This window comes from Trichosurus vulpecula, chromosome 3, assembly GCF_011100635.1.
Source record: "Trichosurus vulpecula isolate mTriVul1 chromosome 3, mTriVul1.pri, whole genome shotgun sequence".
Classification (NCBI taxonomy): domain Eukaryota; kingdom Metazoa; phylum Chordata; class Mammalia; order Diprotodontia; family Phalangeridae; genus Trichosurus; species Trichosurus vulpecula.
The window spans coordinates 325,004,745-325,026,518 of NC_050575.1; the positions used below are offsets into that span (position 1 = coordinate 325,004,745).

The 21,774-nt window shown below is 36.4% G+C and overlaps 1 protein-coding gene across 10 annotated transcripts in view; it reads right to left on the minus strand.

The window, feature by feature from the left end:
* Window positions 1–21,774, minus strand: part of EHBP1 (EH domain binding protein 1) — a 433,107-nt gene that overhangs the window by 80,735 nt on the left and 330,598 nt on the right. For 3 of the 10 annotated variants that reach the window (XM_036752173.1, XM_036752172.1, XM_036752177.1), the window contains 3 exons: window positions 10,237–10,384; window positions 3,060–3,113; window positions 2,367–2,474 (listed from right to left, as the gene is read on the minus strand). In XM_036752173.1, the coding sequence (XP_036608068.1) occupies window positions 2,367–2,474; window positions 3,060–3,113; window positions 10,237–10,384 (310 nt within the window). The remainder of the gene's footprint in view (window positions 1–2,366; window positions 2,475–3,059; window positions 3,114–10,236; window positions 10,385–21,774) is intronic. The other 7 variants (XM_036752174.1, XM_036752179.1, XM_036752180.1 and 4 more) reach the window with 5 other exon arrangements.

Below are 21,774 nucleotides of genomic sequence, written 5' to 3' on the forward strand. Positions count from 1 at the left end.
TATTATATAAGTGTATTATATATTCAGGTATATGTGTTGAAGGAATTTTTTTTTTATTTTCTCTTTGTATCTCCAGTGCCTTTGCACACAGTAGATGCTTAATAAATGCTTGTTGAATTGGATTGGACTAGGTTGTATTGGTATAACTAGGTTCATATTTTATAATATTTAAAGGTAGTAAGCTAATAGCATCTGTTTATAAGATCTTGCTTTCATATGGTAAAGATACTCTAATATTTTGTTATTTTTAATTGTACTCAGCTAAAATAAAACATTAAGAAATACAGAAGCAATATTTGTCCAATTTTATTTAGCAAATGTTTTTATGCCTGCTTACATAATTCAGTAAAAAAAAAAAGGAAAACAAAATTTAACTTAAACAAACTTGCTAATTTATTGAATTTCTGGGTAGTTTTAAAAAATCTGATCATATAAACAGAGTGTCCATTTGACAAATGATACTTTTTTTTTTAAAAGACCTATGCCTTTCCATTTAGAGAAGCCTCTGAATAGTGGTTACTAGTATATTCACACAAACTACTCAATTTACATTAGTATGCTTCTCTTTTTTACATTATTCCACAGACTATAAGTTATTTAGGGACAGGATCCATTCTGTTTTTTGTCTGTATTTCTAGTACTTTGCATCTACACATAAAAATGTTTAATAAATGTTGAATTGAATCATGGTAGAGAAAATGTATTATATAATGTATAAAAATCATACTAAAGGATTTAAAAAGGACATGGGAATAAAATAAATCAATCATGATACTCTAAGTATATTTGATTTAAGTTACATTCACATTTCTTGTTGGCATGAAATATATTACAAGATGTGAATGGGAAAGCTTTATATATTAATAAATCAATGTTTGCTAATAAGCCTGACCATCTACAACTAGGAGTATTAGTTTAGTCCAAAGAATTAGAAGTCATAGATATATTTCTTTTTATTGTAAATATCAAATTGGAAGAAGACATTTTAAAAAGACACAGCTCAAGGTGGTCAGGGCTACCAAGCTAGAAATGTATTTCCCATCAAAATTTGTATGATTCCAGCTACTGTTGGAAATAGAAAATTTCCTTCTCCTATCTAAGAAATGACTAGTTATTGATTAAGTAACCCATCAGAAATTTAGTTTATGAACTTCACCTATTGTCATTGATTTAGAATTCAACAAATTGTGAACATTTAGTTTCAAATCCTATTCATTGCCTGCTCTTATAATTATGGAACAAAGGCAGGCCTATAAGTAAAAGTGACACTACTGGCCCTTAATAATATCATTTTAGAGGAAAAGTGTAAAAATGAGAATGGCCAAAACATCATTTTCCTCCCCTCCTATAAGCACCTCTCCCAAAACCCTCATCCATGTAATTTCAAAGTGGCAGTTCAGTCTTTTGTTTCAAAAAATTTGAAATTTTCCTTAGTTGCCAACATTTTTACATTTGAGTTTTCCTAGTAGAAGCATATTGAAACTTTGAACCAGACCTCACATTTTTTCAAGCACTCCCTCTGTTAATCAGGAGAGCCTTTGTCAACCGCTTTACCTGAGGGATGATAATGTTTTGCTGTTTCAAACTAGGGAGGGAAGCAAAGCATGGTGTAGGTCAGCATAGGGGAGCTGAGAGTAGGGTGTGAGTGAAGGGTCTTGGAATTACCAGAGATGCAATGTAATTCCTATTGTCTGTCCTTCTCAGCTTTGAACATGAAAAAACTAAATATCAGGCAGCCTTCCTTCATACTTTTAAGTAAGGAGAAAAAACATCAAAGCCCTTAAAACAATAGGATAACTGTTACTTACATTTGATTTTGAAGACATTGATAACCAAATTATAAGTATGCAAAAAAATGAGAGTTTTTACTAAAAAGATGCAGGCCAATCGGTGGCATGCTTTAGTTGGGTAAGTCTTGGAATAGGCCCAACATCTGTATCATCATACTATAGCTAAAGAAAATCAGGAACTTTCAATGAAATCAGAAAAAAAAGTAAGCCTGTATATCACTGTCCAAAAGTGTGATCTACATTTAGGACACTGAATAATATTAATAAATATATTCTGTGACCAGTCCTACAGAAACCTTCAGGATAAAAGGTGAGAAAGCAAATTTTAATAATGGGAAGAAATAAGCAATTGCCTATTGTTCAATTTTGTTTTTGACTTTAAAATTGAACTCCAAAGTAAAACTGACAGGAAAAAATTTACAAAATTGACATTCTATAGGCCCTAGGTAATGATTCATAAAAGCTCTAATAAAAATGTAAAAGACATCTATTCTTGTTGATGAAATAGCAGCAAAACCATGTAAACACAAAGAATGCCATGCAAAAGCACAAGAAACATTTATTATTTAAAATTACCAGGAGATTCAAGGTCATTTTCTAAGTTAGTAAGTTCATCACCACCTCCCAAAACAAAGCCTTCAGGAGTCTCCTCGTTAGTATCTATCTCAATATTATCATCCTCATCTGTAGGAAGATGTATCAGTAAAGTTAGGAGAATATTATTATTTTGTCTTATTCATACAAAACACCAGTGTAGAGTCAGTGTTTTAATAAGAGTTTATCAAATTCAGGTTTGACACAGACCACTAAGTGATGAAATCAGTCAAAGACATTATTTTTTCACTACTGTATTAACATTTATATTTTCAATTCATATGTCAAATATAAATTGCCACATCCAAATGTGCATATTACATAAAGTTTTTTACAACTTGCCAAATTTTAAATGCGTCTCTAAATCATTATACCTCTTGGAGATAGTTCACTTTAATGTATTTATAACAGCTGCTATTACTAACATTTGCAAACTGGTAACAAAAATCGCCAACTATATACCTTAATTTTACAATTGCATCAATCTTAGATTTAAGAATAAATAAAGAAGAAATACTTTAATAAAATTACAACTATGATTTATTTATTTAAACAAGGTGAATATTAGGTGATTTGATTAACTGCTTATTGGGGACAATGTGACTATCATAAAAGGATATGTATTAGGGATAGATTAAGAGACTAAGGTGAGAACAGAATAGAGAAAACACTTACATATAAAGGAAAGTTCAGAAGCAACTAAGACAGGAGACTTTGCAAGACCTAGAGCTGGGAAAAATTAATATTATTTAACGTAACACATACTACTGAAATGGGAAAACTTAGCTGGCTATATTTTTGACGTTCAAATATATGGTATGCTAAAATAAATCACATTCTCTTTTATTTTTAACGCTAGCAATTTAGCTATTTTCTTTCTTTTTCATTGGCTTTGAGAATGGTCAGTTGGCAAAAGTTTGGATTCATACATTTGGGTAAAGCATGGCAGAAATCTTATTTGTAAATCTGATGCCTTGCTTTTAAGCATTCTGCCAGCTGTCACTGCCTAAATAGGACTTGCTAAAATGCAGAAAACTTCCATTAGCTCAGTCATTGCTTCAGTGTTCTATCAAGTAAAAGGTAATCATTCTTTCTTATTAAAGGGAATATTACAGAGAATCCCAGACATCACAGAGTTTTAATGTTTCTATGACTTAATACCTCAAGGTATTCTCTTAACTTTGATTCCCAATCTGCTTGCCAATGTCTAAGTAAATGGTTAGTATAATAGCAAAAGAATGTGAAAGGCACTTTTCTATGAAGAGTTTAGAAGGCCAAAGAAAAGAAGTAGAAAGAAAGCAAAGGTGAAGCCAGAGAAATCCCATAGGAAGGGTAAACATATGATTTCTGAGTAGATAACATATCTTAGTGCATACCACTGCAGGGATTTAAAGAAAATATTAATTGGTTGTGGCATTCGATAAAGAATGGCATAAGTTAGAAGAAAGTTTAAGGTGGTAAAATTTATACTGTTAGAATAAGCTCAAGATCCTGATATAAGTAAGTTTGGAGGTAATGTAATTTAATGTTATCAAATCATAAATGAAAAGGAGTTGATGACAGATGGGTCTTCCACTGAAGGCTCCATTGATTTAAAATAAAATCCCTAAATACATAAGTCATAGGCTTTAAACTAAGAAATAAGAATGAATTGGTTTCAATGTAGGCAGCAACGAAGATAGAGAAGATCAGAGATGAAAGAGTTTAAGAAGAGAGGACGTAAGAGATGGTTTTTAAAGCAGCAAGATTTGAAAAAGAGGGAGAAAGACTAAGAAAAGTTACAAAAGGAGAAGGAATTAGAAGAAAGTTTTGATTTTTAAAAAGTAAAAGTAAATCTCCCCAAATTAGACTGAAGCTTAAACTTTAGATGATATTAGTTATCAACTAGACAGCAATAAAGGGAGATTCAGATCAAATGTGGTTAAGAATCACTCAATCCATCCATTTATTTTACTCTCAATATTCCCTTCTGAAATCACCCTGCATTTCCAAACAATGAGTATTTATTGAGTACCTGCCATAGGTTCAGAATTCTTCCTCAGGTTTTACTCTCTATGCCAGTGGCAGTTAAAACATAGTTTAAGGGCTCCAATACATTTTTCTACCACCAACCCGTCTCTTTTCTTCCTTTGACCATGCCTAGGTGAGGGTGCAGTCTGGAAATGTGGTCAGATATGGATGCTTCCAGGCTCTTGTGATGTGCAGAGGACTGCCGGCTTCATCATCTACCACCTTGAACACCTTATGCCAGGCAGTATGCTTGTGAGATGTTCAAACAACTGTAGTGGTCAATGGCAGTTTCATTTTATTGGCTGGCTAGATGAGATCCCTATCTACACTGCTACTCCACAGTATGTTGAGAGGGCAACTCAATGTTTGTGTATGTACTGCTGACCCCAGATAAAAGGATTACTATTTGGGAGGGGGAAGAGTAAAAATTGATCCTTTATATAGCTCAGCTACTCTTAAGAATGGATTTCTCCTTTTTCCATTTAGTGCCTTCGGTTTCAGGATGAACCCTTGAATTCTTTTAAGCAGTTAATGTTGCAGCATTTCTAAACACCTGTGGTAATCCTTTATGCATATAAACAGGACTCAGAGTTCCAGGCTACCAAAAAATACTAGACCATATACTGAATATCTCTCTTCTGGGTTGAACTACAGTGGGTAGAAAATTAGGTGGGTGAACAAGAAACATAAGGTAACCTGGAAGGTGCACTGCACAATATAGCTAGTTATGCAAGTTATATGCTTTAATACGAATAAGCTAATACACCATATTGTGTACAACAATGTTAAGATTTAGGCATTAAGATGGCATAGAAATATAAATGAAATGGGGGTTCTCCACATAGTAATCAGTAGCATAAGCTGAAGCCAGGCCTATAATACCTCATAACTACCAAAATACTCCAATGCAGAACTCAAGAATCCCAATAAGATGACAGTAGTATTATTGATAGTATAACACCTGGATAGAGTAGAAAGTACTGACTTGGAGTCAGGAAGAAACCCATCTCAGACATTAATTAGCTCTGTAACTGTTGTAAAGTCACATAACCTTGCTGATGCTCAGTTTGTCTCATTTGTAAAGCTGGGATAATGATAACACTTACCTTATTGAGTTGATGTGAGGAGATCCGATAATACTTTGGGCTTTGCAAACTTTAAAATTCTATATAAATGGGAGCTATTATTATTAATAAAGTAAATGCTTTTTATATTTGATTTGTGATTTCTGTTTAAGGAGCTCATGCCTGGTAGGAACTTCCTCTTATAAGGTAGATCAGCACCTTTTTTACAGCTTTTAGCTTTGGAGAATTGCCTGGGTCACTGAGGGATGCTACATGTCTAGGGTCACATACCCAAGTTGTATCAGAGATGGCACTCAAGACCAAGCCCTTCCAACTCAGAGGCAAGCTTTCTATTCACTATACTACGTTGCCTCTCATAGTATAAGTATACTACAATAATCAAAAGGATCTGATTCTTAGAAATGAAAATGCATTCAGATCTCTAATCCAGACTCTAATTTCTTTTACAATTTAGAAAATCCCTCAACCATACAGTAACTTTCCATTTTGGGTAGAGCCACCATTACCTATAAACTCAATCCAAGTTTTAGTTATTGTGCATGACTCAAATAAAAGATGAAAAATTCTAATTTTAATGTAAAATACATCATTAAAACATTTTAATAGTAAATAGAGCTTATGCTGGGGTCAGAATATTCTTTGACAAAATTCATACAGACAAGTAGTATATTCTTTCAGAATTAGCTACATTCAAACTATAAAGTATTAAAGTTATTCATACTTTATTTTACTTAAAAATACTAATTTGCATGTAAAATATATAACTAACAAGGGGTACGTAAAGTGTATTTGTTCATTTTAAATTAAACAGAAGAAGGACTTTCATTTTAACAGTCATACATATAATTGAAACTCAGTTTTAAAAAGTCCAGTTTCAAAACCTGATCAGAAAGATTATGTGACTTTCCAAGGGTCACAGAGCTAGTAAGTATCTGAGGTGGGGTTCTAAACCAAGCCTTTCTAACTCCAAGTCCATTAATTCCTCCATTGTTGCATGTTAAAATCTCCTAAAAAATAAATTACTTTTTAGTCTGGCTCAAAACAAAATAACGGGCTCTTGGCAAAACTGTCTATGTTATAGGTACTGTCTTTGCTGGAGTCCCACAAAAGTGGATTGTAGGGGTCTTGAAACCTTTGACAAAGGCACATATATGGAAGAGCTTGACATGTGCTATTGAGGCTACTGCACTCGGAGGACTCCTTACATTTTTCCATGATGTTTGTGCATTAAAGTGGAGATGTTTCATATGTCCTTCTGCTTTTACTGCCCAGTCCCCAGGACTCTGGGAGAGCTGGTTCACCTCTTTGGGCCTCAGTCTGTTTATCTGTGAAATGAGTGAGTTGGACTAGATGCCCTCAAAGGTCCCTCCTAGCTCTAACCTGAGCCTCTAGAACAGTCAGTTCATTCTGGGCTTCAGTTTCTTTAGCTCTACCAAATGATGAGGTTGGACTAATTGAATTCCAAGATCTTTTTCTAGCTCTAAAATTCTAAAAGATCAACTGACAATGAGATTTTGTCCTTGTCGAGGAGACAAATAGTTGTTGTAATCTTAGAGGCATGCCTAATGGAAAATGGGCCTGAGAGCCACTCATATTCCCTCTAAGTTGCTGATATGTATAACTATTCATGGTCTAAACAACATATAATCAGTTGGAAGGAAGCAACCACAAAAGTTTTTTAGTTCAATTTCTAAAAGAAAGCAAGAATCTTCTTTGCGAAGTTTTTTTTTTTTTTAATCAGTGGTCTAAACGGACTTCTAGTTTGTGCTTCTGATAAACCACTATTATTCTGTTATATCACTGTAGAGGCAGTTCATGGTTATTGCTGAGGAACAGGGAAAAAAGGTAAGGGGAGAAGACATTTCTAATTACATGATTCAGCATAGGGGGAGGGTAGTTTTGCTTTTCACAAAGCTGGCTCCCTCACCCAATCCTGAGGAAGCCAAATTCCTCCTAATGCAGAAGTTCTAAATCATGAACTTGTTTAAAAAATTTTTTTTAACTGTATTTCAATACAATTGGTTTCTTTTGCAATGCCAGATCTTATTTCATGCATTTAAAAACATAATTCTGAGAAGGGATTCATGATACGAAAAAGGTTAAGAACCACTGCCCTAAAGGTTCAAAGCTCATGTTCAGTGTCTCCCATTCCCTTATGTGGCCTAATCACAGGTAGATTTAGAGGGGAAGACAATTTAATTAAATGAATTTATGTCATAATTTTAGATAGATAAGTCTAATACCTGGTCTGGGTATTTCCATTTTGAAAGAACCTAAGTGAATCTCAGGTTGGTGGAATTTCAGGCAGTGTAACTAAGAGAGGAAAAAGGACTACTTTTTGTGGTCTTCCAGCCCACTCCCTTTTCCTAAGTTTCTTCAAACATGGCTCTTCCTAGTCTGAACTGCCCCTCCCAATGAAGGGAAAGAAGGAGAGGGCTCAGTTAATGACAGAAAATGATGCTGTTCCACTCAAAGTCACGCTTGGCCACGGGACAGCATCTGCTCTGTCCCAACGTTCAACATCTGCTGGAGAAGTAGGTCCTAGGTACTCGGATCCCACCAGGTTAACTGACCTAGGATCTTCAAAGAGGCTTCTGAACAACTTCCTGTTTCATCTATTCTCTCTTCCTCATAACCAATGCTGGGAATATTCTCCTGGTTCTTAGCTCCCATAGCTTTAATGCTGATCACCAGCCTGGCCCTTTGTACTTCTAGGGGGGATTGGTCCTAGGTCTTTGTTTTCTTTGTCTAGGGAAAGGCACAGACCTTTCCATTAGGTCTTGGACCAAACCATCTTCAGCTCCTTATCCAGACTTACATGGTGGACTAAACCAGGTTAGACTTTTGGGAGTCAGAATGAGACTAGAGGAGTTGGCCTGTCTGTATAGTCAGCATCTCTCCCTAGGCCACTAACTACTCCATTATATATTCAATATTCATAGTTTATTACTAAGTATAAATACATAAGCATATTTTTTTTTTGATTAAAGTAGCATACTTATCTAATTACAACCTTAAAAAATTATAGTACTGGTTGTCACTGCATTCTCACCACTGCTACTATGCCATACTGCTTTTTGGAATTTTGAAGGAAGGCTATGTTGGCAGCTCAAGGAGGGAATATGTGAGAAGTACAGGAGAAGTTTTCTAAAAGGTGAGAATCGAGCCCCCTGAAGGATATTAATAAACAGGCCTAAGGCATAACATCAGAGCATATATTTTACATATAGAATGAATTACATTAAATGAAATTCCTTTATCAAACACAAATGAAAGGAAAACTTCCTGGCTTTGGAGAAATAAAACCATGTTTGTGATGCTGCAAAGAGTCCTAGTAACCTTGCTATGAAATGCAGAAATAGCGAAGGTACAGCAGCAAGAAACCTGGAATGATAAAAAAGTTCTTCAAAGATCTTACTTATTCAGGAGAATTCAAGAAACTAGGTTTATAACCTTTATGAAGAAGTAACATGAAGGTTATAACTCACCAAGATCTAAAAATATGAAGGCAATAAGGTGACAGATATAAGAATTTGCAGAAGGAGCTTTCAGATTTAATGAAAGGAGAGGCTGAACACCATATAAGCATTTAGTTGAAATTTCTCAGCAACAGAAGCATTTGATATATGGAATCAACTAGGAATAGCATCAACAGGAGCAAATAGTGTAAACTCTTTTCAAAGAATTATTCTTTGTGCCCTACAGCTTGAGCTCACTTTGAAGAAATAGTTTACCCAGGTTTCAACCCCTAACTCCTCATTCTAGCCCATACTTGTCCTACTCTTCAGGGTGATCGCAGCATTCTGAGATTAGCTTAAAATAAGAAGTATTTTGGCATCATTTACTAGATAAATATGGGATATATTGATAGAAAAATACAACCCTTCCAAGCAGTCTCTCCCTCTTGGATCAAAAAGACAAGAAATTCCAAATCAAACATAGGCTGAAATTAACACTTTCAGATAAAGTTCTCTTAGTATTAATAATAATATATATTGGATTTAATAATGATTGTGTGGCTAGATGAAAGCTAGTCCTTATTCTGATAATAAGCTTAAGATAATTTTTGTAGTGTATGAAGATGGCAGCCAGAGAACAAGGAGACTAAATAAGACCAGCATTCAGATTTTGAATTGTACTCTATATTGCTTTAGCAAATATTATTAGAAAGAAGATAACTTGTAGTGATATTTTGAATTTAGGGTTGAAATAGTATAACACAAACTATATACAAGTGATATGTACCAAAGAATTGGGTCCAATAACTACTGCTCCCATGTAGCAGGCTATAATACAAAAATTTAAATGGCAAAAAATGACTTTAAGTCAGCCTTCATAAAAATATGCTACGACTGAAAAAAAAAAAACTTTAATTTCAAAGTTTACCAGAAAAGGTCATTTGTACTCCTCTATGTTTGAAGTTTTATTTGGGTTCCATGCAAAATAATCATGTTATAATCAATGTGATATCACTCTGGCCAAAACTATAAATCACAGCTCATAAATTTTTCAAACTATGAACATCCTTACCAATGTATATTGTGCTTCTGGGCTTCTGAGAATTAAAACACTAAAGTGGAGTTTGAAAAACAAAAATCATTAATCTGATTTTCTGGTTTTTCTGATAGAAATGTCCACTTTGTACCCTGAAATACCTGCTACAACATTTTGAGGTATGAATAAAAGTAGTGGTCCAAAAGGTCCAACACTGATTTTTGGGTTGTTACTGGAATACGATACAAGCTTCTTTAACTCACCTCCAGATGCCTTTGACCTTTCTTTCAACTTTTCTGCAGCTATTTCACTATAGCTGGGAAGTTCTGACATCTTCACTCCAGATCGAGCTTCTGCTATTAGCTGACGAGCTCGCTCTCTCAGCTGCCGACGTCGCTCTTCATCTTGCTGCTAAGATATATTGAACAGTTGCCAACTCAGTAATTGACAGAAATGCAATTTCATTCTCAATCTGATCATCATGATAGTAACTGGTTTACAGCATGGTGCTTGGCCCACATTATAAATAGGATGCTCCATATCAGTTAGGTGTCACACAATTTTTAAAGGCATCCCAGAATCAGATTTTTTTTAACCATTAAAAATTACTGTATTAAAATGTTCATTTAAAAATATTTTGAGCTAGTTTTTTAAAAAGTGACTCTCTGGTAAGATATATCACTTAGAAAATGATTAGGAATTATATATAAGAAGATTTATTGCCATGTTAAATCAGTGTTCTCATAAATTGAATCACAGGTGTAGAAAAGATCCATGATGTAGAAACAGAATTAATATTTTTGTACTTTAAGGATAGGATTTAACCTGCCAGCCGTTAATAAAAGCATAAGAGTCTGCAATGTTGTAATACAATATTACCAAATAAAAGAAATGGACAGCTTTTGTGAGGCAAAATGGAAAATGTCAATTGCAGCATAGGGTAGTAAAAATTCAGTTTATCAGTTGTATAAAAATCCTTTTAAAAGTAAAGTAATATTTAAGTTACAACAAATTTAAGGTTTGTTAGTTGAGAATATAGAATATATCAAGATTCTTGCTTTGAAAATAAAAATCATTGATTCATTTAATAAATATTTATTTTTTACAAGATAGAGAGATGTAGGAAGTACAAAAATGAGTAAAGGCATGGGCCCCTACCTTCAGTCAACAGAAATCAGCAATTATTTATTAAAAAACTACTCCATGCCAGGCTCCATGCTAGGATCTTATTTCATTTCTCACTGTAACCTTGTGAAGCTATAATTATAGTTTACAGATGAGGAAACTAAGGCAGAGACAAATTAAGTGATTGAGAGGGACTCTATCAGAGGGTGGTCAGCACAAAGGAAGAGAGATAGCAGATGGAGTGTCATGAGTGAAGAACAGAATGATGGTTTGGCTGGATTGTGGAATGTAAGAGGGTAAATTTATAATCCAAGATGGGAGATAAAACAATAATACAAGTAATAGGAATCTAAAGGAGAACTGCTAAATACCAGAGGGAAGACATAAATAAAATCCTGCATTAATGTAGAAGAGGAAGAGATCTCTCAGCTAGATGGATCAAGAAAGGCTTCAAAAATTAAATAGTATTATAATTTGGCCTTGAAAAATGCATAGGATTTCAACAGGAAAAGAATGAGAGAATGTAGAAAGAACCCAGGTATGGAACAATGAGTACAAAAAACGTGGATGCAGTAAATTTTGGGGGAATGTGAACTAATCAATGTACAATGAAGTATAGAGGGTCAATAGAAGGCAAGGCTGCAAATATCTGGGACCACATTTGGCAGATACAAATACTGGGTTAAAGCATTTGAACTTTATTCAGTTGCCAATGGAGAAATGATGAAGACTTTTTTGAGCAGAAAAGTAACATGATTAGTGCTATGTTTTAGGAACATTAATCTGACAGCTGTATGTAAGACAGATTCAAGGGAGGAAACTAGAGGCAAGGAAGATCAGTTAGGAGATAACTGCAATAGTCTAGGTGAAAGGTAATGAGTATCTGCATAGTATAGTAACAGTGGGGAAAGAAGGGAGGGGATGGATAGAAGCAGTATTGTAGCAGTGGAATTGGTATAATCTGGTGATTGATGTGGGGAGTGAGTAAGGAGTCAGAGATGCCTGAATTTCAGAAGTCATTTGGGTGACTAGGAAAATTGGTGCCAATAAGATGTATACAGAAATTGGAAGGAAGGATTGTATTGATGGTATGGAGCGGGTGCCTTACAGTTACATTCTCTTAGTTTACGAATGAGATATGTTGAGTCCAACGTATAAACGGCCATTGCAGTTGGGGCAGGGGAGGGTCAGGGCTAGAGATTCAGACTTGGGAGTCTTTTATATAGATATGACAGTTGAAGTTTCAGTGGATGAGATCACTAAGGGAAAGAGGACAGAGAAAGAATAATCTAAGTGTTGAACCGTGGAAAACGCTTGTACTTGGGGAGCGGGGGTGAGGGACACCAAGAAGAGTGCAAGCGAGAGAGAGAGAGAGAGAGAGAGAGAGAGAGAGAGAGAGAGAGAGAGAGAGAGAGATCTGATGATGTAGTATCACAGAAGCCAAGAAATGGAAATATTTCAAGGAGATGGCCAAGTGACAAATACCGCAGGAGGATAAGTATTGTTATTATTATTGTTGTTATTGCTAGTGATAACAATGTAAGGTAAGGGGTAGAGTTCTTTATCCCAACCGCAGTTAACAAGATGTCCTTCCCCTTGATATCTTTATCAGGTTATACCTGAAGGGAATTTCATGTAGACTCCACAAAGGGAGAAAAGGCATCCCAGTGCCAGGAGTTAGGGGTACAACTTTGCTACACATTTGCCTTTAAGTTTGAACTTATTCAATACAGGGACACTATGTATGCAGGGGAGAATGAACTCCCAGTTTGCAGGAAATCAGCACCAAATGTTTTTGCTATATGGCTTTAAAAAAAAAAAAAAAACCTTTTCCTAAAAGCTAACAGAGGCTACTGGCTTATAATCAGTGGGAACCACACTGGTCAAGACTCATGACTGACAGTACTAGAAACCTCCACACTCTCAAGAACAAACTCACAGACTCTTAACCCTCAAAGGTTGATCCAAGAACTTTGAGGGCAGCCACATTTAGGACTTCAGCCAGTAAATGGGAGTGCCTGACTGTGGGAGTGGTCTTGAAGGTGTGCTGCCAGAGCAAGAACTGACACTCATATGGTACATTAAGTTTGTAGAGCACTTTACATACATGATCTCATTTGATTGTTATAATAACCTTGTGAGGTAGGCACTAGAGGTATTATTATCCTCATTTTATAGATAAGGAAACCCAGGCTCTGAGAGGTTAAGTGGCTTGCCCATGGTCTCACAGATAAAAGTATTGGAGGTGAGATTCACACTCAAGTATCTCTGAATTCCAAGTCCAACACTCTATCAACTCTGAGATACTTCTAGCAGTTGGATTTGGTTGGTAGAAGGCCACTGGCGACTTTTAAGAAAAAAAGATTCAGTAATAATCATAGAGGCAAAAGGAATACTGTAAGGAGTTGAAGAGTATGATTGGTGATGAGGGAGACAATCAACAAATCAACAAGCATGTTTATTAAGTACCTACTATGCTCCAGACACTGTGTTAAATGTTAGTGACAGAGAGACAAAAACAAAATAGTCTCTGCCAACAAGGAATTTGTGTTAGCCAGGGGACAGAATAAACACACACACACACACACATATCCATACATGCACATATATATAATGAGAATATGTACAAAGTAATTTTGGAGGGGAGTCAGTAGCAGTTGTGGGTCTCAAGAATCTTCCTCTCCTGAGGCCACTGAATTTATTAAGAAGAGGAGTAACATGGTCAAAACTGTGCTTTAGGAATATTATTTGAGCAGTTATGTGGAGTATGGATTGCAGAGGGGAGACACGAGGCAGGAGAACAATTAGGAGGATATTGCAATGGTCCAGATAAGAGGTGATAAAAACTTGAAAGATGAGGGTGGCTAAGTGACTAGAGTACAAGGGAGCAGATAACAGATACTGTGGAGTTAGAATGGATGAGACTTGGTGACTGATCGAATACATGGTATGAGGGAGAATGATGATTGAAAGATGACTTCAAGGTTGCGGACCTGGGTCACTGGAAAAATGGTGGCATCCTCCACAGTAATAGGGAGCTTTGGAAGAGGGGTGGATCTGAATGATAATATAAGTAGTACTGGGAAAACAACAATGCCGACCCAGTGGGAATGAACAGCCAGAGTGCTACTGGTAGGAGTGTGATTTATCAGCAAACTACAGGAAAAAAAGAGTAAAGGGCTTCTGGTTTTTCTGGACTGGACCCGTTGTTGTTCTGCTGTAAGTGGGGGGAGGGGAGACAAGTATATACCTTTCACACATTGCCCATATAAAGAATGAAGAGGGCCCTTATCTCAATTATCACTCATAATGAAAAGTTGGGTCCTCAGAGACTGATGGTATTGCTTCCTCTTCTTTTGAGGTTCAACCCTAAGGGTTGAGGTGTCTTTTTTTTTAAATCAGAGAGGAATTCTTAAGAGTTTTATTACATCATACATACACCAGTCTGTTTAATGTACTATAACTGCTCCTACCAAAATATTTGCACCAAAATAATGTATAACAAAAACTCTTCCCCAAAACCAACTCAGATGAAATTAGGTATTTGCTGAACGCAACTCACTTCTTCAGATGAAGGCTATCATTGGATTTTATTATTATTTTTCATTTTAGGAATGAACAAGGTAATTATCAGAGCTATAAGTTGCACTAATTCAAATTATACAGGTATATCAGGTGAGGGTGGTAACTAGTGCTGAAACAGATAAAGAACAAGAGCTCCATATTTCACTTCTTTTACGGCAGGTATGAGAACTGCAGGGTGTTGTACATATCATGAGCTCTTCACAATCAGGTGACTGTACTGGATGTGGTGGCTGCCCAGTTTGGTGAGCCTGAGGTGGCTGCTCACACCTCTCTTTCCTGGGACTCTGCTTCAGTTTGGAACCTGCCAAGGCAGTCTTGATTACATCTTCAGCAAGCATGGAGCAGTGCAGTTTAACAGGAGGGAGGTACAATTGCTTGAAAATATTTTGATGGTAAAAAGCTGCCTTCAATGATTTCTCCTTTAATTTATTCAATAGCTAATAAATTTAAAGCAATAGCAGACCCACAGCCAAACAAACATTTTAAATATGGTGTCCACAATCTTCTTTTCTTCCTCTAGGAACTATAATTTTATAATGTCACCACAAACTGGTTGTCCCCACTAATCTGGTGCCAATAGTTTTTGCCAAGGTGCTCTGCATTTCTTGTGGTATACTTGGGCCAGGGCAGAGTTTTCAATAGAAGGACAAGATTGGGGTGACCTCTTTCCCCACCTTGGCTGATGTCACTGTCATTGCTGCTACCATGTTATATCATAAGGAGGCTCAGGATATCTTTCTTTCTCTTTTTTTTTTTGGGGGGGGGGATGCAAGGCAATTGAGGTTAAGTGACTTGCTCAGCTAGTAGGTGTGTCAAGTGTCTGAGGTCGGATTTGAACTCAAGTCCTCCTGACTCCAGGGCCGGTGCTCTATTCACTGTGCCATCTGGCTTCCCCCAGGATATCTTTCTAATGCCCTATTCCAGTGTGTTCTCCCTAATAGCAAATCACTAGTTAATATTTAATATCATCCTCTATCACTGACTGATCCAGCGAATAATGTCCTCATATCATTCAACCAATTAAATAAGCTTTTACAAAGGGATATTTACTGAGAAGATACAGCAAGAACCAAAGCAAAAGAAGTATCTCCTACTTCCCCCTCCCCCAATATTTAGGTTTACTTTCCCCTCTATAATCTCAATCGCTGGGGTGAATGGGCTCAAATTTAAAGTGGCTGCAACCTTTTCAAGTTCTTGTCAAGGGAACTCTGTCAGTTAGTCAATAAACATTTATTAAACACCTACCATTGGCCATACTTTGTGCTAAGTGCTGCTGCGGAAACAAAGAGGAAAAAAAAACAACAGCAGTCCACCTTCTCAAGGAGCTCACAGTCTAGTGGGAGAGACAACATACAGGATAAATTGGAGACAATCGAGAGAGGGAAGGCACAAGCATTAAAGGGGGCAGGGAAAGGGCTTCTTCTAGAAGATGGGACTTCAGGGAAGCTAGGAGGTGGAGATGAAGAGGAAAAGAAGTCCAGACATGGGGGACAACCAGTGAAAAGGACCAGAGTTGGGAAATGGGACTGCAAGAAGGCCAGTGGCACTGGATCCCAGAGTATATAAAGGGAGGGAATTAAAGTGTAAGAAGACTGGAAAGGGAGGGGAGGCTGATTATGAAGGGATTTCATATTCAATCCTGGAGGCCAGAGGGAAGTAACTGGAAAGGGCGTGACTTGGTCAGAAATGCCCTTTATCGTCATTTTAACAGTGAGTGAAGGATGGACTAAATTGGGAAGAGATTTGAAGACCAACCAGCAAGGCATTTCAACATTCTAGGAGTGAGGAGATGAGGGTCTGCACCAGGCCGGTGGCAGTGTCAGAGGAAAGAAGGAGGGGTATGGGAAAGACGTCATGAGGGTAAAGTTGACCGGACTTTCTCTCCTCCCCAATCTCCAGACTAATTTGTGCTTATGTTAGGATTAGCACATTCACTTTGGCCTAACTAGTCGGAGCTGGTTTTAGTTGCAATTTGAGGAGAACATAAAAAAGCTCCCCATTTTCCCTATCCCAGACACTGTGATTTTTTTTTTTAAAGTACTACTACTGTTTCTTTGACCCTTTGAAGTGTCACAAGGCATTGTACCAAAGGAAAGAAGATAAAAACAGGAGGTGGCCCTTTCGGAGACAAAGGCTTGCCTGGTGGAAGGAGAGACAGCCTGGAGGAGCTATGTGCTTGACCCGCCAGCAATGGACCACCTCATGAGTCAAGGGCCGAGCCATGCCCGGAAGCCAGAGATTGACTCCTTCAGTGGCTGTGCTACATCTGGCAGTGAACTGGCGGGGGGAATGCTTTGCACTAACTGCTTCAAGTTTGAACCCATTCCCCCCCCCTCCCCAGGGACAGAGTGTGTGTGTGGCGGTGTTGTTTGTTTGTTTTGCTTTGGTCCTTGCTATATCTTTTCAGTAAGTGTGCTTTGTAAAAGTTAATTTATATTAATTGACTAAGGGATATGGGGTACTATCAATGAGCCAATCAATGTCAGGCAGTATATACTAAATATAACTAGTGAGTTTGTATTAGGAAAAAAACCCCACCACCATGAAGGTTCAAGCTGAGCATCAAGACGAGCTGTCCCTTAGGGGTACACTTAGAACCCTGAGGAGGGATGGTGCTGTAGCTTCACCCTCTGGGGAGCAGGTTTTCCAGTGCAAAGGGGCTTTGGAATAAAGAACCTCCAACGTTTATGTGGGTTAGAAGTGAAACTGGAAGAAGTGGGAAGGTATTCATTCCTAGTGCCACAAACTAGCACAACCATGGACCAGGACGCACCTTGGTTAAAAGGGACATTTTTACTTCTTTTATGATTATTTTTTCTGTATGTTCTTTCAATTAAATCCTTTTTTGTCCCTCTTTGTGTTTGGGGCTATCAGCAGGGTAAATCAAAAGGGAACTGGCTGGTGATAAATTGAATGTGTATATGCACAGATGACTGCTCGAAGTCAGATATTTTCTCCTAGGACAACCTTCCTGTTTTCTAAGGGCATGCTCATAACTTTTAATGCATCTTAGAAGTTGAAGGAGGCACTAGAAGATCATTTAAATCAAACCTCATCACTTTATAGATAAGGAATAAAAGATCATAGGATCATAGATTTAGAGTTGGAAGGAACCTTCAAAACCATTTAATCCAACCCACTCATTTTATAAATGAAGAAACTTAAGTCCAGAAAGGACTTGCTTATATAGGTAGTTGTAGTAGCACCAGGTCCACAGAAGTTAAATGACTTGCCCAAGGTCATACAAATAGTGGCAGGGTGGGGACTAGGTCTCCTAAGATCCTCTTAGCTACTCTACCTCAAGGCCTTCCTTTTATCACTCAGGTGAAAGGTAGGAAGGAAAGAAACCATAAGACAGTTAAAGTAGGAGCCAGCAGAGCTGTAGAGATAGGGGTTGTAAGAGGATGCAGCACAAAAAGTAAAAAAATGAAAACTCACAGCTTATAAGAAGTATTTTTAATATGGGGAAAACAGGAGAAATAGAAATTCAGGTTTTAAACAAGAGCATCAATTATATAATAAAGTGAAGAAATACTAAATGTACACATCTCAAACCTAAGAAAGCTGAAAACACTAATAATGAACACTAATAATTTACCCCAAGCACCAAGTTTTAAGTTAATTTCCTTATATAGGCATAAAAGATATGTGTAGAGCTAGAATTCAATTAATTAAACTAAGATGTAGTAATCTTAACAGAATTTGAATGAAATAAATGAGTATCTTTTTGAAATTGAAATGGGAACCTATTCTTATAAGGGATATGTAAATACTATTCCAAGCTTCTCCCAGTCCTCCACCCATCACTTCCCCCCTCCCATTGTCCCCCCCCCCCAAAAAAAAAGAGGAACACTTTCCTTAGGCAAAGGTTTTTACAGAGTGCTACTTAGCTTGGGCAATCATTAATAAAACCAACACTAAATCCTAATTAGCTACATTTTATCCATTTCCATGTAAATTGTTTGTTTGTACCTATTTACTCATCATTGTTCTTCATACAATAGAAAAAATGCAAATGAACGAATCAGAAAGCAGCCCTAATGGGACTTTCTGTTTATAACCATTAGCCCAGAGGTGTGCTGTAATTCAATTCTCTAGCAGCAAGATTTAGCCTCATTAACAGCCTGCATGGGCAGGTTACAACTCATAAAACCCTACAGTAAACAAAGTACGTGGACACAGCACAAAATCTTGAGCCTGACTGACAGAATTCTAGTTCCCTATCAGATTGCCTTGGTTTACTTTTCTCCTAATGTCCTAACACTACAGAGACAATTTTGCTTGGGCCAAGAGCTCTCCAGTGGGATAGCATATCTGCAGTGTTTGTTTTTTCACTCCTTACCTTCCCTCAAGATTACCTTCCCTCAAGACAGAGCAACCAACTGAGAAAAAAAAAAGTATTTGTTAAAAGCATAATTTGGAAATGCTTACTATTATTATCCTAATTAAATATACAATTTAGTAAATTGTATCTGACAATTTTCTTAACTTTCACAGTTCATCACAACTAAAATGACTTCAGTTGAATATTTCCTACACACACAACTCAAGAAATCTGGGGTTTTGCAGTAATGTAAAATGTTTTAAAATTGGATTGTGCTAAATTCAATGACTATTCCAATCATGTTGATATTCTTTAAATATTCAAATGTCCATGAATGAGTACTTGAGACAGAAAGAAGACCAAAGGAACTGTGTTAATTTTACTTTGTACAGCACCCAGATGATCAGTAAAAATACATTTAATGTATGTGTATATCTGATGATATTTCAATTCCATCAAAGAACATTAACTATACATCTCATATCTATTTTGACAACCCCAGGAAAAAAATAGAGCAAGCTCAATATTATTCTCCCATAAAAAAGCAGCAACTCGGATTTGTATGTCATTTGTTTACTAGTATCTAAATAGGAGAAAAAGCTCTTGTGTGTGTGCTTGTGTAAACAAGGGCAAATAGTTTTAGAAAACGAGGGAAAATAAACACCATTATTACAAATGAAAAGGAAATAATAATTTTAGAATCACAGGTCAGAAACATTAACTCACTTTCTTATCTTGTCCAGGGGACTAGAAGATCAGCTTTTCTTTTTGTTTTGAGATCGAGGAAAGTATTTTTTTAAAAGTTAATTTTTAATAGACTTATCTAGGATATCTACTTAGCCTACAACAAACATCTATTACTTCTGAATGGATAATAATTATTGCTAAGCTAAAAGTATTTTGATTCTTCAGATTATTAAGAATATTAGCCTCATAAAATGTGTCTTTTCTATTTATTAATATTCAGGACTAGTCTAAACTACAGAACAAGTTGACATAAGCAGCCAGATTTCTAGAAAGGCTACCCCTCCTAGCCCGCTCCCAATTTAATTTTGCTACTAGAAGAATTGTAATCACTGGTGATCAAATAACTTTTCTGAAGGAGCACTATGATTTATTAAAATCCAGATTATTCATTTTTATATTTGCACACAGAGGAATCCTGTAATGGGAATTCCTCTTTGTGCTGTTGTCACCAGAACAATGAGGTAAGTTAAATGGCAAAAAGAAACTAAATTGTTTATATTGACATTATGGGTGGCTGAAAAACTCAGGTCCAGGAACTTAAATTACAGTCTCCGGAAAACTGTTGGATATGTTATACATTTTTAAACTTTGTTTTTCCCATGACCTTAGCAAGCAGTAAAGTCCTTCCATGGCATAATACCAGACCTATTTCAAGACAAGGGACATACAACACTGCACATGAATCCTAGAACTGATGAGCTAATGACAGTGAAAAATATTAGTTTCTCCTATAAGTATATTTATCACATTTGTGAATGTGCAAAAATTTAAAGTTTTTGCTTGTTCTTTTGAAATGTTCAAAAATCTGCTGTAGATGCATAAGCAAAACTTCACCATTATAGGACAAACTCCTCAAGAATGAGTAATGTAATTCCTTGTTTCCTTCCCATAAAAATGTATTGGTATGCAATTTTTATATTTCACAGTTCACCGACATCTCGGCAAGCTTTCTTCCACTGCTTCAATGGTGCTACTTTTAATTTTATCCTCCTTAGTCGTAGTAATTAAAGTGATCAGCAGTGGCATCCCAGCGGCTTTGACACAGCTACAACCCCCTAACAGACTTCTGCTTTTAAGGAGAAGGGGAAGAAAAAGAACTAGAGTTTCATTTCACAGGAACAAGAAAATCAAGCTCCTCCAATCCTCAACTTTATCCAATTGTTCTTTCAGCAGTCTTTGGATCTTAAGAAACAACTAAAAATGGCTGCCATAGGGGGTCCTTTTTGTACTTGCCGAAAATGTCAATGACTGACGTTACTTTAGTCCAGAACGATGCTATGGATTTGTGAAGGTGAATTAGAACATGAGAAACTGTCATTGTAGCTACAGAGAACACTACCTACCCAAGGGTGTCCTTTCAATGGCATTTGATGTTTGCTGCAGACTTAGTTTAAAAAACATAAAACAGAGGCAGAGTCTCTTTGAGAACTGTATACATGCACATGTGTACATGGAATTATTTTAGCAAAAACACTTCTCTCCTTTTGTATAATTTCAAATAATATCAGCATATAGTTTTGTTGAGTTTCATACATGAATAAAGAACCCAAATAAACTCTAATCCATCTCAAAACAAAAAGAGACTATGACTACTTAACACTGCTAACAGTTCACATGATTCTTCTCTCCAAATTGCTCATGAAATGCCTCGATTACATAGTAGGAACTAAGAAAAAGAACTTGACGGCCACCCTTTCATCATCAGACAGGAAGCAAGGCTCTGTTATTAGCCATTAGCCAGAAAGGAAAAAAAAAAGAGAATTCTGTGCTTGTCCAGAGGCAAGGATTACCAAAATGTACCTATTCACATGCTACAGAACACAGATTTAAAATAAAAAAATTAAATTACAAGATCTTTAAAGGTTTGGGCAGACTAGATTTTTACTGCCAGCTTGATCAGCTCTTGTTTAAGTAAATAGGATTTAGGATGAAACATTAAAACTGTTTAGCTGATCTTTTCAAACCATTTCAAACTTTTCTTATGCTGGTTTGTAATATAAGCAGACATGCTTATAAATGG